This window comes from Numida meleagris, chromosome 3 (assembly GCF_002078875.1).
Source record: "Numida meleagris isolate 19003 breed g44 Domestic line chromosome 3, NumMel1.0, whole genome shotgun sequence".
In the NCBI taxonomy this organism is placed as follows: Eukaryota; Metazoa; Chordata; class Aves; order Galliformes; family Numididae; genus Numida; species Numida meleagris.
Window position 1 is genome coordinate 88,155,861 of NC_034411.1, and position 16,988 is coordinate 88,172,848.

Consider the following 16,988-nt stretch of genomic DNA (forward strand, 5'->3'; position numbering starts at 1 on the left):
AACCCTACCCATTGCACATACTTACAGAGTAACCTCCTCACTCTTAGGTAACCTTAATTTTTTCACTTTCAGTTCCTCTCTTACTCTTCATTTCCTTCCTTCATTAAGTCTACATACAGGCTGTGAGCTGTTCAGAAAGGTTACTGGTTCCTACTTGTTTTCCAAAGGAACCAAACATATATTCATGACAGAAAATCAATTTGTCATTAGCCATTCAGTAGTAGCATGCACTCATGCATAGAGAAGCTGCTGGAAGCTAATTCTTTTAAACAATGTGATGGGAGTGATTTTCAATAGTTTTTACAAGGCAAGAAGTGAAGAATACAGATTTCTGAAAGATATTTCATGTAAATAGGAAACAGGAAATTAGGTGGAGATGGAAGCAGGAAACAGAAAAGACTACTGAACCTGACATCATGAGCAAGGAAATAAATACAAAGGTTTGCAAGTAAACATGGGATGCAAACACAGTAGATCTTACTCTGTCTAATGCTTGATCTAGCTTATTGGTACTTGTATTTTATCCCAGAATTTTTACATTAAAGTGATGTCAGCTTTGGTTCTTCCTCTTTTAGTCAGGTGAGTTGTACGTCCTGTACAAGGCACAGAAGCTCTGCAAACACTGATGCTGCCACATGTAGCCTTGAGACCTCCGTTTATGACATTCTGCTCAATATATCTGATGTCAATGTTTTTTTCAAAGATACTCTAAATTTTGAAATGAAAAATGTTAGTAACAACATGAGCCAGTGAAAACAAGAGCAGAGGAATGACCTGAGCTTTAAAAGAAACATTTTATTTGGTAAAAAATAAAAGCAATAAATTATTTCAAGACATTTTTGGGTTTGTATATGTACACACACAGTATATCTGTAACATAGTTGCTATGTAATCTGGGAACTCCATCTGAAAAAGAATTTACATATCAAATAACAATTTCAAATGAGAACAGCACAATCAAATGCTGTCAGTATTGGAACCAACTTGTCAGTATTAAAACCAACTTGTTGGAATTCCTTTTCTTTCCCCTCAGAAATTACTCAGAAAAAACTATTTTGAATCTTAGGTGTTTGTGGTATTCCCAATGGTTGTTTTGCATCCTCTAGATCAGTGTTCCTCAGCTTTTTTTTTTTTATTCAATGACTATGTAATTATAATTGTTATTATTTGAATCCCAATTTCACTTCTGCAGTATTGAAATACAGCTTTCAGTTTCAATCAGTAAAAATTACATTACAAATGTGCACTTTTATGAATCTTCTGATTTGACTTGCTTCCTTTGCTCTATGTGGAAATATATACAAAAGCCTTTTTGTTTGGTTTCGTTGTGCTTTTTAGTAATCTGAACTCAGTTCCATGACATGCTTTGAAATCTGATGGATCACCAGGAATCCACAGAACCTGCTCTTGGAAAAGTGATTCAGACCCTGAAACCTAGAACAATATTTTCATACTGGCATAAGTGAGATTTTGAAGAAACATGCCAGACATGATATCAAAATGCAGTGCTGACATGGGTAAAATTAGACATGGCCCAAAGAAAACAAATCATATATTCAACAGTTTCCCAAAATATGTCAGCTAGGATTACACTGAGATTTTTATACCAATATTTAGCAAAACACATATAGTTATGGCTGGTCTTATGTTTTATCCCAGGAGGATTTAAACTATCATAGAATCATAGAATCATTGAGTTGGAAGGGAACCTTAAAGGTCATCAACTCAAGCTCAAAGAGGGTAGGTTTAGCTTAGATATAAGGAAAAGATGTTTTGCAGTGAGGGTGGTGAGGCATTGGAACAGGTTGCCCAGTGAAGTGGTGGATGCCCTGTCCCTGGAGACTTTCAAGGTGAGGATGGATCAGGCCATGGGCCACCTGATCTAGCTGTGGATGTCCCTGTTCATTGCAGGGGAGTTGGACTAGTTGGTCCTCAGAGGTCCCTTCAAACTCTAAGGATTCTGTAATTCTGTGAACTCCCCTGCAATGAACAGGGACATCCACAGCTAAATCAGGTTGCTCAGAACCTGGTCCTAGCCTGATCCTACCCTCCTATTTTAAAGCTAAGTGGGTGTTTAATACTTCGCTGGATAGGTTTTTCTGGGTATTATTCAAAGTCTTGGGAAATTGAGGACAACCAGTCTGCATTTTGAACAGGCTGATTGCTAAATGAGGCAAGAACAGACAATGTACAACAGACAAGTTAGAGTCCTGTGTTTGAATGCTAATAAATGAGTTGCATTCATTTCTCAAACAATGAAATATTGCTACTGGTGCTATGTTGTTATAATAATGATACTTGGACTGTCATCAGTTCTCTACTTCATAGAGACAAGAAGAGGTGGGTTTTTTTTTCAGGTGTATTTACATAAAGAAGCAACACTATCAAAATAAACATGAATCATAAGCCTCTTATCAGAAATGCTTGTTTTCTTCCCAGAAATCTTTTGTGCTTGTCCATGGAATTTTTAGTTAGCCTAACACATTTGATGGGCAAAAAACGCACAGTCTTCACAGAATCTGTCGGCTTCTTCTGAAGAGGTGTCCAATCATTTTTATTAAAATAGATTATCTTCCAGAGAAATGCAAAGATATTTTCAAGATGTACACAAATTTGATTTGGTAGTATAGGACCCAAAATCCTCCTAGATTTTCAAAAATAGGACTTACTTTTTAAAGCATTGCAATACACAGAAATTGTTTTTAAATACTGACCTGCAGGGGATTGCTAGAAGCAAGAAGTGAATTAAGCAAAACTTAACAAGTCAATGATGTCATTAAAGTAGAAATCCAAACCACTACTTTGCAAAGTAGCTCTCTTCTGTACTGTCCAAAAGCACATGGTTTCTTCCATCCCATTTCTCAAAGAAGTTGTCAGAACATGCAACAGTTCTTTGGCATCAAGTCCAAATGTGAAAAAAAGAAGACCTAACTGAAACTCTTTGTTAAGGGTTGAAAAAAAAATTTCAGAGTCTACAGAAAGGTACTAAGACATCTGTAAGCGCCTGTATGAAATTAAGAATGAAATGGCAAGATGGCATTTGAGCAGCGAAGACTTCTCTCATCACTGGGGTGCTAATGGAATATGTATTCAGGCAACTTAACACAAAATTAGAGAAACATATCTCATTTACCAATGAACTACTTTCATTCAGCAGATTTATGTTGTACTAAATCTACTGCTTAAATCAAAATAAAGTTAAAGAAACAAAACAGCAAACCACAAATATTGTACTGTGCAGTACAATATTGATCTGGGGAATAAGTTCTTACTAATCTCTATGCATTACATTGTTGTACAGCCACTGGTGGTTGTACAGTTTATGCCAGAAAAGAGCAAGGAAGAAAGCGCTACAAATGAAGAAAAGATATATTTATCATACAGCACAGTGGAGCCATTTTAAATTTTATTTTTACATTGTCTTGCCACAGATTTTGGGATTATTTTTCTTATGACTTCTTTTATAAACCACAACATTTCCTTATATATTTCAGAAAGCCAAAAAATGATCAAACACAGTTTTTCTCTGAATGGGTTTGCTCTTGTACCTATCAATGCACAAACATCTATTACCGGATAAGCTTTCTTTCTGTCAAAGTTTCTAACAAAAATTATTACCCTTGTGAGTTAGACAGCCGGAAATTCAATCTGTCTTAATTTTTATTTACACAAAGTTCATATTCGTTAGCATGAATAAAGAATGCTGTGCAAGCTCATTAATAAAATAACCGTTTTGCAATCTGAGAGGCAGTAAAAACTGTTTACTACAAGGCTGCAGAAATGAAGCAATTAATTCAGTGAGTATTACGATCATATGCTGAGGTGGTTTATTTACAACACAAATTGAACGCGCGTTCTATGAGGGGCCTGTATCTCCTGGCTGCACTGCCCTGAGCTGCCCACGGTGCTCCTGAGGGCCACATTCAGCACTGTGTAACTCTGATCGTCTAGATCTAACAGGGTTTTATCTAATGTGAAAATGACATATCATTTTTTATGCGTTTCACAACTCCCAAGCCATTTGGCCAAATGACCGCCATGCATGCCAATACCTATTACTTCAGAGCCTTACAAAACTGGGAGTACATTGGGTGTGTGCAGGGTGTAACAGACCTGCAACGTGCAGAGCACATTTAGGGCACATTGAACAAAGTGCATCTCCTTGGGAAGAGCAGAAAGATCAAGACAAGCTTGGGGAAAAAGAAGTTCAAAAATATAAGCTCTATGCCTCCTTCCAAAAAGACACAGATTCTTTTTCTTACCTGATGCAAAGGGCACATGTTTTTTTCCACACTTTTCTATTTTGTGAAATAGGTGGGATCCTCCACAGACAGGAGGCAAATCAGACACAAACAGCTGAGCACTGCTTCCGCACCTATAACACACAATTCCAGTGGGAACAACATGGCAGCCAGTCCTTGCACCACCTGCCATGGAGCTCCCCCAAGGGCTCCCTCATCTCTAAAGCTGCAGACAGGGCTTCAGGCTGCTGCTCCCAGGATGCCAGGGCCACATGCTCCCCAAGCAGCATTCTGCTTTGTCACACCTCTGAAATAGTGGCATCAGTACATTATGTGTCTGATCCAGCTTCCACTGAGGCCAGTGGTGGGCTTTTTCATTCAGTTCAATTAATCTTGGATTGGGCCTAAATGCAGGGTCTCTAAGGAGATACATGGAAATGAAAAATAAAATTCTAATGTGATTAATTTTCTGCATTATTAAGCATATGAGCAGGCTCTTCACTGAAGGCTCTTAATCTTCTGTGTATAAATACAAAATAGGACTATATATCTATATAGGTGACTTGGTAAATTAAAATACCTGCTTTCTCAGGACTCTCTAATGAGCAATCCACTCTAGAAAATACAGAAAAAAAAATCCTAAGGGTATCAAAATATGTTTCCCACATTCTACTACAAAACGTAAAGAACTGGCACTGCAAAACTTGCCGGAAGGCCCTTGTTCTCTCTTTCTCAATTCCTTCCCAAATCTAGTATTACCTACAAGTGTATGTCAGAGCTTATGAGGAAAAACTAAATATCTTCCCTAAACCTATCCACATCATAAGCACTGCTTGCATCTTGACTTAATTCTTTTGCTGTACAGTTAATTCGGGCACCATCCTGAATAACATTCTGCCCTGCTAAAATGTGTTACGACTTACAAATAAGTGTAGTGCTGCACTGCTGTTGGCTGGGTAGCACTGGAAGTACGTTGTGCCTAGTTGAAAATATGCACATAATTCTAAGGAAATATGTCTTGCCTTGGGATCTGGGCCTGAAATTGCTGCTTCTGTCAGGACAGTATGAATGGCCATTTGGGAAACATATCTACTATGGTATTTTAGCATGGAGTGAACAAAGTGGCCAGCATACATTCAGAAATTCATAGTCCTTTCCATCACACGTAAATCATAGGTAAAGGGGAGACCAAAACTTTCAGCAGAGGATTGAGACACAAGACCCTTAAAAATAAATACTATCCCCACAGTGAAACAGTAATTGCTATAATATATCAACCTAGTAAGTTTGCCTGAGAAACAGTTTGAATGAAAAGCTTGCACTACTTCACTGAAATCACTGCCAATAGCTACGGTTAGTTCATGGGGGCCAGGGCAGATTGCTAGTGATGAGATTTCCATGTAAAATCTCCTCCCAGCATCACAGGTAGCACAGATAAATGAACTCAATTAAGCTGGTGCATGAAATGCCTTTTTAATATTTTTAAAGGACAAATCCACGACCTCCACAGTGGGACTCTGGCATAGAATGCTGCAGGATCCTTTAGATCTAAGAGTGAAACAGTCTTCTAAAACATGCTCCTGAAACATGAAGACCCTGCAGAAGGTACATAAGCTTTCAGCAATGAAGCTACCCGAATTTCTATTGCTGAAAATTTACAATATTGCCTAAATCCCCAAAATCCTGAGTTGCCCAGTGCCTGCTGCAGGTATAGTTTTTCCTAAAAAGGTATTTTTCATGATTCGACTTGTGGAGCTTAGTTCTCAGTAGTTGTTCCCAAAACATGCCTAAAACATATCCTGAGAAGAGGCAGGACTGCTAGCAAGGCAAGAATGTGAATCTGCCTCTCCAAAACGCTGACTGCCCTAATCAGAAAAATGTCCACTTTCCTGTCTTCAGCCCTCTTAATATGTAATTATGTAAAGTGTGGTGGAACAGCTTCACAGAGTTCAAATGGAACAAGACTGCCCCAGAGCATCTTGCAGCTAAAAGGTTATGGGTGCTCTCCTAAAAGAAAAAGCCCACACCAAGGAGGGCCAGGAGTCAGGTGGATGCTCTGGCTATGAGCTGCAGATGAAAAGTGCATGCCATGCTGCTGCCCAAACACACCATCTCCCTGTGTTTTTCTGTATGCACTGATCTGCTATAGGCACTTAATATCAATAAATTTCTTATGAATGAGAGACTGAGAGCCTGGATGAACACAGATCTATCCCCTTAGATTGCAGCTTGGTGCCTGAATACCTTCACTAATGCTAAACAATTGCTGCTATCACCTGATCATTGTATCATTGCTGTATCATTGATAGTTCCTTTATGAGAGGTGTCATATTGCTTCATGTGGCGGCTTTCATCAGTGTCATTTTTAGATGTCTAATTGTTCCTGGACTTCTGACACTCCTCCTGACATAAAGCAACAGGGCATGGAATATTCAAGCATTGCAGTGTTGAGTTCACAGCCTCCCTCACATGCCTGGTCTAAGCACTTGCAACCTTATTATCAAAAAAACAGGTTATTGAAGGCAGAGTTGCACATAATCTGGCAACAATTAAAACAGACTGTTGCATATGAAACTCAAAGACTTACCTGAGAAGTGGAAATCCACTTTTTTTTTTTCATGGAAACAACAGAAAAATGTAACAAAAAATTATTTTTAGAACACATTACAGAATACTGGCATGTTATACATAAGTAATTAACTCATTGAAATTTAAACCAGTTGTAAGTTCTTTTGAAGGCACCTTGTTTTATAAACTGTTTTTCTGTTTCTTTTTTTTAGCATTCATCCTACATTCACAGTATTTTAGCCATGTAAACAAGTCTGTGAAAGCTCGGATTAAGGTCACTTTAAGATGTGTGCCAAATACTTCAGAAAATATCACATTAAATGGAAAATTCGATGAAGTAAGATCCATCTGCTGCCTAAGCAGCTCGATAAGATGCTAGGGGGTAAATTATTACCAAGATGGCATCTAAAAGAGGGTTTAAAAATGAATTTAAAGATAAGTAACATGCAATGCAATAACATCTGTGTTTTATCATTTGAAAATGTACATAAATGCTGAAAAGATGCAAGCCACTATTCCCACTACTATCCTATTTTTAAAGGGAAAATCTTTGGAAACAGTATTATTTGAAGTTTAAAAACACTCTCCATATTTCTTTTCCCCCACAGGCAATCTTACAATATGCTAGCGCATACTTTCTTCACAAAGAAAATGTATAAAAGTAATCTTACAATATAAACACTATAAACAACTCCCTTGAGACGTTTTCTGGACACAGAATTTCTGTAAAGACTGAAGTATAATAATTCTAGGATAATTATGTAAAAATATGTACATTCATTCAAATGTCCTAGATCCTGAAGAAACCTAAGTAAGTTCTAAAAAGTTGCTCATCAGTCTTGTCCCGTTAAGAATGTACAGCTTTGCTATTCTTGCTGTATTTCAACAACATTAACAGAAGTTTTACTTGTTTTTGTGTAGAAAGTTCCCAAATTTCTGCATAAATCCTCTTAGTTTATTTTCATTAGGCTGAAATGGATGATAAGCAGTTGAGTTGTAGCTGACCAGGTGATTACTCCTGCCGTAGTTATTCCCTAAGGTCTTGCTTTTCATATCTGAGAGATGTGAACTGCTATTTAGTGTATTTCCTGCAAGTTGACTAGCATTTTCCATCTTATAGAATGGCTCAAAGCGACTATAAATACGTCTCTCACTCGAACGAGATCTGAGATCCTCTTGATGTTTTGAGCTTGCCAGTTGCGGTGTCATTGAAGTTGCTCTTTGTAAGGCACAAACAGGGGCACTTTCAGGAGCAGCATTTGTGGTAATTTCCTTTGCATCTTGATACTGAATTTGTTCTGTATTAAATCTTGGGGTAGATGCATCTCCTGCAGTTTCTATGAACTTAGTTTCAAGAGTGCACAAGACAGGACACTTTTTATTGCTTTCATCAGATGGAGGTTTTGGAGGCTTTGGTGACTTTGGAGACTTTGGAGACTTTGATGGGCTCGAAGTGACATCTTCTTTACTTCTGTTCAAGCTACCTTGTGAATTTGATGTGTTTCTCTTTCTCCTTGGGGACGAATCTGTCTTATTCTCAGAGATCTTTGGTTTTTGATTCTCTTCTTCAGAAACCAAAGTGTCAGAACTACTACACATTCTGTAAAAGGCAGGACCTTTATTTTTTGACAAGATTTCCTTCTTGTCTGGTGTGAGATTAAGAAGTGACCGCAATTTTTGGGATCCTTTCTTTAGAAAACTTGGGGAATTTTTACTTTCTTTCTTTGACGTGCAATCCTTACTAGACTCCTCTCTGATAGCTTCAGCAAGAACTGCCATAGAGATTGCCTTGGTAGTAGTTGGGCTCTTCAGCTCTCCTTTGAGATTCTTTTCCTCCTGTGGCAAGTGGTTGGCCATACTGTGCAAACTTTTAGAGCTCTTTAGTGTATCTTCTGGAAGTTTGGGACTAACTGGCTGCTTAAGCCTATGCCTAGTCAATGTGCTGTAAACGTAACTGGACGTGTGTTTATCGGCATGAGGGTCTAATATAGACTTTGAGTTAAACATGGGAAAACTTCTCCTTTTAAGGATATTTTCACTTTGAAGATTTTTCATGTTTTCTGCATGTTTGTCTTCACAGAGTGTTGTGTATAAATACATAGATGGGTCCCCTACTGCATCTGAATTTACAGTAGGCTTTCTGTTTTCTGCCACTTGAACTTTGTGGTTTCTGGGTGCCTCTGATTTAGGTGAGGCATTTGTGCTAAGCTCTTCTGAAGTATTATCTGTTCCATTTTCCAAACTTGGTGCATGATTAGATGTCCCTTTAGGTGTTGCACTTCCTTCTGACCCAATTATAGTTGAATTTGAAGAACTTGCACAGCTGCTTACCTCCTGTTGTTCGGGTAAAGTTGGCTGAAACACTAATGACGATCGTAAGCGAGAATGGGAGTATAGGGAATGAGCTTTAATATTTTCAGTTGTGTCATAGCTATCATATCTGTCACCCAAGGCTGATCCATTAGACTCTACTGGATAATCAGATTGGTCATTTAAGTATGACTTAATTCGCCAGTTACGTAGGAATGATTTCGTTGTGTGTTCGAGTGTTGGCATCCTTTGCTGCAGATGGCGGATTTGATTATCTGTCCCATTAAAAGATCTCCGTACAACTGAATTTCTTTCTGCAAGATTTACCTTTGGTCGTGAAAACTGATCAGCAAAACTTTGTTGAGGTGTATTGTAGTTATTTGCATATCCTCCTCGTAATGAAGATACAATACTAAGGCTATCAGATGGCATCTTCCAAGTATTTGATGGATTATTGGCTCTATTAATAGCTCTGTTGAGCAGTAGGTAAGGCGTCCTTTCTGGCTTCTCCCCAGCATAACTATGTCTCTTCCAGTGCTCATTTTTTTCACTGGGTTGATACTGCTGGATTGGATTTTGCATATTAAAACCTGGATGAAATGGTTGTTTATTAAAGGACTGAATTCTCAAGCCAAATTTATCTATTTCATTTACTGCAAATCGTCCACGAGTTTTCAAATAAACAGGATCTAACTTGTGAATCTTGTCTTGTCTACCAAAAAGGTTTCTTTGGCTAGAAACTGAAGCTAAGGAAGATACTGAGTGTTGGTATGTGTCATTCTCCCAGAGTGTCCTGCGGCTGTTTACCCTCACTAATTCTGGGGCAAATGAACTAGGAACAGAAGAACGGGCATACAGTGTCCTGAACTCTTCATCAAAGGATTCGACCAGCTGTCCTGTTATAACTTGAACCATACTGAGGTTGGTTTTTTCAAAAGACCACATAAAGCTGAAAGAAGAACAAATGACCATTAGGAACCGCTCTTTTGAATTAATATATTTCACTGGTCCTTGAAAAACAAACAAAAAACCACCATTCAGCCTTGGATTTAGTAGAAATACTTTCTAAGTAAATAAATTGGGAGCAGGATTCATATAATTTGCTTTTGGAAGGTCTAATCTAATACAACTTGAACTCAGTGGGAGACTTCCACTGCTTTCAGTGGGAGCAGAAATAACTACTTAATTACCCTTATAAACAGTGGATATTGCAAAAAGTATTCACAATTATGGAACACTGGAATACAAATACCTAAATGTGCAAAATTACAAACACTAAGCCAGAATTGAATAGATCCACTAGTAAGAGAACACTAATGTATGGTTATGTGTTGACAAAAGTGCATTTGAAATAATACACAGAACTGCCTCAACAGGTCTGAATATACTTTATTCTAAATATCTTCTCAAAAAGATGCACCTCAAAATTGTCAAGAAGTTTCATGTTCTAGCATGCACATGAGATTGGATATTAACATTTCTATTAATTGCAACATACAATATCCTGACAAAGGAAGTTTTCTTCCTTTCAATTGTACATAGAAAAGCTGAACCATACTTAAAGCTAACTAGCTATTACTACTTTATAGCTACAACATGAGATAAAATACATTAACAACTACATTAAGGATGTTTCAATAAGCCTTATATCATCGTGCTGAAAGCATGTAATTTGTAGATAACAACAAATAAAAATTCTGTCCTGTGATCCTAATTTAATGCCAAAAACTTTAAATGAAAACAATAAACTTTTCTATTTGCAGCTACTGCTAGTGAGGAAAATGGTTTGTTGCATTCACATAAATAGCTTGCTGATTTAATTTTGTTTGCTAGTTTTGATTTTTTGGGGGGAATAGTGTGATGAGATTAAACAAAATCATGATGCGTATTTTTTTCTCTTTAATTTTCACAAAACTACTTATTGAGAACAGTATATTTTGTAATATTTGTAAAAAAATTAAACTGAATTCAGAGAACAAGAATTCAGAAATACTCATCTTTCCTGCTATAAATCACTAAATTCTTTTCCAAAGAAAGCTTAATTTCTACAGAAATTGATGATTCCAGTTGCTGTGCTAGGTCTTAAAGCCATGTTATTTTTCAAAATGAAATGAAAAAACCTATATCACATTCTCCCAGATTCTAACAGTGTGCGTAGATGTCAAAGCAGGCAGACTCTCTCTGGGCTCCCTTATACTGACTCATTTATGAACTTGTGACTTATCTCACTACCATTTACACATATGAATCTAAATTAGAGGCTGCTTGAGTCTCAGAGGAAATAAAGAGACAGATTTTCAAAAGCTTACAGTAGTGGAAATATACAAAAATCAGTGGCTGTGTATCTGGCACCTAGGCACTAGGCTGGCAGAAATTAATTCAGTAGGCCAAAAGAGAAAAGTGAACCATGAAGATAAGAAAAATAATCTGTGAGATAAAACTGTTACTGCTTTAACATTTTTCCAGCTCTGCAAAGCTGTAAGTTCTTCTGACTTATGCTTTGCACAAACATATTAGAATTAAAATAGAAAGTAGAATAATAAAACATATCCAAATATAAAGAGAGACTATGTCAACTTATCTTGGACAATTCTGAATTTGATCATGATATAATACAGAGTTCCATACAGCAGGTCTATAATTTTAACTTTAGAAGATTACCACAAGGAAAAAATATCCAAAAGAGCTTATGAAATTTTTTGAAAGCCTTTTCTGGAGTGAATGTTAAGCAAGAATAACTCAATATAAAATAAATCAGGATTTTTCTCTTATTTTATCAAATCTTCAGAAAAAGCAAAAGATGTATCCATTATGTTACCTTCCAATAAGTGTCTATGACCATTTGTCAAATTACAGTAAAGATAATCAAATTTGCCCCTGGAGATGCCTTGAAGAATTTTTAGAAATGGAAAAAAATATTTATTTTGCAGTAAGTGAAGTACTGAGATGACAGGTAATCTATGAGCACCTCAGTGACAGATCTTACCTGTAAGATCCATATATAACTTTCTTACAGTCAACCAGAAGAAATTTTTGTTCCATTTTTCCGTGGAATTTTGCTCCTGTTTTAGAATAGTAATCTTGTCCTTTTACTGTCCGTACCCTCATGTTCTGAAAAAGATAATTGAAATACTTTAATTGATACACTATATTTGACATTTAGCATCCAGGGCTTTGAAAATCAGAGGTGCAGTAGAAGAGTTACATTATCGCATATCAATAAGCTTGGCAGGGCAGTAAACTCTGATCAAACCTGTCCCCTGGGGAGGCAAAATGGCAAGTCATTCCTTTGTCTTAAAGAACGATGAGATTTCCTAGTCTGTGGAAAAATGAACTTTCCCATTTTCGACAGAATTCAGTCTCAGAAATGAGGTTCTGACACAAGAAGTCTTTGACAAGAGAAAGAGATTTTGCACTGAAAATGTATCTTTTCGGCATCTGATTTCCAAACATCTCAGGTAGTCAGAAATATCAAAAGCATCAGTATCACTTATTTTAATTGAACAAGACTGCTCTATCTATAAACACAGACGTCCCACTCTGTGATAGTCTATCAAATGATACCACCTGAACCCAGAATCCCTTGCAGTTGTATCACTACTAAGTTTACTCAGTTGACTCTTCAGCATGGTATCGATTGAATTTCTAAATCCAGAGATGCTATCACAGCATGAATAGGTAGCAGTTTCAATTCCAAATCTTATCCATAAGCTTTACGTTTTAGTCATGCAAACTCAGTAAATTCTCCCGCATAATTCTTCCATGATGGCAAATGGAAATGTGGTCACCTCTTCTCCCAAACTGTGAACAAAGCTGCCTCAGCAAGCTCCTAGAAATAAAACAATTCTAAATAAAATCTTTAGGACTGTACTACTAATAATTTCAGAAAGTTCTTATATGGTTACAGAAATACCATCCAAACAACAACAACAAAACCAAACCAATGCATTTATCAGAAATTTTTACAAAAATGTGTTTATATATAAGAAAAACGAAATTCATATTCAATGCAAGGCAATCTATAGCATCTACCTCATATGGCTGTTGAATACGAAGTCCTTCAAAAGACAAAAAAAAGATTAGAATATATCTGTGAATGACCACAACATTTACTGTAGTTTCTAGCCTTGCAATTTGTGTTTTAGCAACATTAATGTGTGGTAATTTACAAGTATTCCTGTGGGAGTGAAATCCATAATTTAACATTGACAGTAAGAAAACAATCTATATGATGGTTACACAAACTACATATACAGAAATAGTGGAATATAATAAGACTTGGGAAGACAAATGAATAGCCTGCTTCTTCTGACTATTGATTAACTGTAAAGGTTCAATTCTGCCCCAAATTCTGCTGTTACAAGGACAGGTTGAAAATCACAGCAGAGTGTGCTCTGTGAAGGGTAGGTACAGGAAATTTATTATTTATTAAGCAAAATGGATCAGACCATGAACTGCGTAAATTCAGGCTATAGTAGTTTTAAAGACAGTATCTACAATAATCCAATGAACTTTCTCTCTCCAAACAGAAAACTGGAAAACTTGGAGAAAATACAAACAAAATGACAGGCATTTTGAAATAACACATGCTTGCTAAATCTCACTATATTTTATTGCTTCTACCTTAAAATTTTTACTTAAAGTTAGATAATTAAAAAAAATAAGAGTTACACATAAAAACAGATGAGTTGGTAAGTTATGGTTTGACTTCAAGTTCTTTAGATATCGTTAGTTGAGTTTTCATTTAGCTTTCTTTTTTCAAGGTATTTGAACAAAAAATACTAAGACAGCATTTTAAATATGCATTTTTTGTGACCTAAATGCCTTACAAATTTGCTAGAAACACAAAGTTTATTTTGTCACATCAAAGTGATTAAATAAAAGATTATCTAGCAGTGCTGTAAAACCTAAACAGTTATTTGGGCTCAGTGAAAATGCAGGTGGATGCTCATATTGTTCTGAGAAACAGTTAAAAAAAGATCAATAATAATAACAACTCAGTATGCATTATTGCAGGAGAGGTTAACCTTATGTATCTCTCTGCATCTCTAACTGCTAATCACCTTTGATTATCTAGCATTGTGCCCTTCATGTTAACACAACATTCATTTTTAACTCAGTATCTGAAAGAAAAAAAGTCAATTTTCCTGTTTTTCCAGCACTCTTTGGCTGAGTTTTGAGCAAGCCAATTCCAGTGGAAAAAAATTATTCCTTCCCCACCTGCTACTTTAGCAGAAAGTAGAAGTAATTAAATTAAAAAAAAAAACCACTTTTATTTCAAAAGTTGAAAGTTAAATAGTGCATAAACAATAATTACTTTAAAAAGAAGAAATCAGTGGAATTTGCCCCATTCTGAAGTTTATCATGATTGTTAGCCTTTATTTAATATAAATCAAAATGTTTTGTTTAGTTATAAAATCTGCATTAACTTCAATAGTTAAATTAAGCATTTAAATTGATCTGATATAGCATTTATGTCATAATTTGAAGACCACTTGAGATTCAGCTTATACGTTTTCAAATAAGTACAACAGAAAACACTGATCTAATGACATGCCAGCCAAATCCACCAAATTCTTTGTAGATAAGGCCCAATGAGAATTGGACAGAATATCATTGGGGAATCTGGAATGCTGTAGACACAAACAAAGCTAATGGCTTGCAAATTACCATACTGTATACAAATCCCTTTGCCTTAAGTAATCATCAGTTAAAATATAGCCTCAAGTAGGCTCAAAATCCTCTAAAAAAATATTATAATTTACATTACATTGCTGTTTTTTTTTTTAATATCTTAGTGACTGTTTTCTCTGTTATCCCAAGTTGTCCTTCTCTTCTTCCATATTATTGCTTCTGCAGCATTTCTATCCTGCTCCCTGAATCCTGCCAACTCTTTCTCTGTCTCAGGATGTCTTCCAGTAAAAGATGAAAACATGGCATTACGAAGGCATGTGCTAGAGATCACGCTCACTGTTCTCAAGTAACACTTCCTCTTCCTCCGCAGCTCGTGTGGCATCCTTCAGGCTCTCTAATTAAGTGCCAGTGATGCGTCCTTTGAATAACCTCCAAAAATACTGAAAATATTTGAGAACATAAAAGAACAATGTGCACCACTTAAGAGCACTAGCAGTAAATACACATATATATAACTGAATTGCTAGCTCCACTTTGTATGAAATGCTGGACTTCTCCTTCCTACTTGGTTTCATCATCATACTGTGGGACTCCCATGCTAACTGCACTCAAAAAGGCGTGTCAGTGACCACTGCAAAAGTGTTATGCATCATTGTGGATAAAGCAGTAATTTATTTATGAATCTTGACAGAAAATCCTGGGCAAGTGGAAACAAAAAAATCCATACATGAAGAGGGAATCAGGCCGGGAGACACTGAACTTTGTAAGATCAGTCGAATGGAAAGTCTGTCTGGTCCTGTAAACCGCTTTTGTCAGTGACTGCTAGTGGATACATGTTGAAGAATAACTTAATCAAGGACTTGATATTTTAGGAGGTTTATGAAGCCAAAACCAGGATCTTCTCCCTTCTCCAAGAACAGGCTGTAGGTTTGTTCGTGTTCCTGAAGTTTAAAACATCCAGTGTTTGGGTCTCTGTGCTGCACTTTGAGGATGGCTACCAGGGTTATCCAAATAAATGACACCCAGATGATGAAGAGGAAACAAGCTCTAACTTTCTCTTTATGCATAACTACTTTCCCAGGGAGAACCACATAACCATGATTTAAAATTCAGAAGCATAATTTAAATCGGTGTATAATTAATCAGTAAAAATTCTCCAATGTGATAGATAAATACAGTGAATATACTGGTCTCAAACATTTCATTTCAGCATTTTTTATTTGTGGAGTCTGTTTTTATCAGCGTTCAATTACTCATTCTGTACTTGCTGTCAAGCATATGCATGAAGAAGGGAACAGATGTCTATCTAATAGTTAGCCTAGTAGCTTTAAGGAAGAAAGTAGTCCAATTTCTCATTTTTCATCATTACTAATGTTATTTATTATCCTGTGTCTCTGTTCTTACTAAGAGATAGCACTTGTACAAATTCTACGTAGCTTTCCAGTTTGGTTCTGCTGTAACTTTCAAGTTCATTCAGTGACCACTGAAGTAAAATTCTCAATTACTTCACTGAAGTCTGGTCCTTAGGCCAGTATTTTGCTCACTGATACAAAGCCAAGCTGTGCATGCCTATTTAATAACCAAATCTGACTTAGACTTGGAAGCAATAGAAAACTTTTGATGATTTTGATAAAACTCGTAAGAAATAATGGACTGCAGTCAGCTCTCATGAACAGTTTCTCCTATGCATTAAGCATGTATACTTTGGAGTAGATCTCACAAAAGAAAAAATCAATTCATTAGTGCTTCTATTTTCTCATTTCCCCAGTTCATTAAAAATACTGAGAGGAGTATCACGGTATAAACAGTTCCTGTCAAATTGCTTGCAATATCCTCCTTTAGCAAGATGACTCTTCATTATTTCCAGAGAAGTAAAAATAGGTTTCTGTAGGATATAGAGCCTTTGCCACATGCCATGACTCATATTCAGGCTGGATATTAGGAAAAATTTCTTCTCAGAAAGAATGGTGGGGCACTGGAACAGGATGCCCAGGGAGGTGATGGAGTCAGCGTCACAGGAGGTTTTAAAAAAATGTGTAGATGTGGCACAGAGGGACATGGTTTAATGCACATAGTGGTGATGGGTCAATGGTCGGACTAGATGATCCTTGAGGACTTTTCTAACCGCAATGATTCAATGATTCCATGATTCTGATATCAGCTGAAGAGCTTCGCTGACTTCTTGGACATGAATCAACGTTTTCTACATTCTACACTGTTTGTAATACAAAACCA

General features: G+C 36.5%; 1 protein-coding gene across 1 annotated transcript in view; it reads right to left on the reverse strand.

Moving 5' to 3' along the window:
- FAM83B (family with sequence similarity 83 member B) overlaps positions 1,961 to 16,988 on the reverse strand; it is a 58,117-nt gene continuing 43,089 nt past the window's right edge. Inside the window, exons 4-5 of the mRNA XM_021392101.1 lie at positions 12,106 to 12,230; positions 1,961 to 10,068 (exon numbers count right to left, since the gene is read on the reverse strand). Of these exons, the coding sequence (XP_021247776.1) occupies positions 7,713 to 10,068; positions 12,106 to 12,230 (2,481 nt within the window). The 3' untranslated portion in view covers positions 1,961 to 7,712. The remainder of the gene's footprint in view (positions 10,069 to 12,105; positions 12,231 to 16,988) is intronic.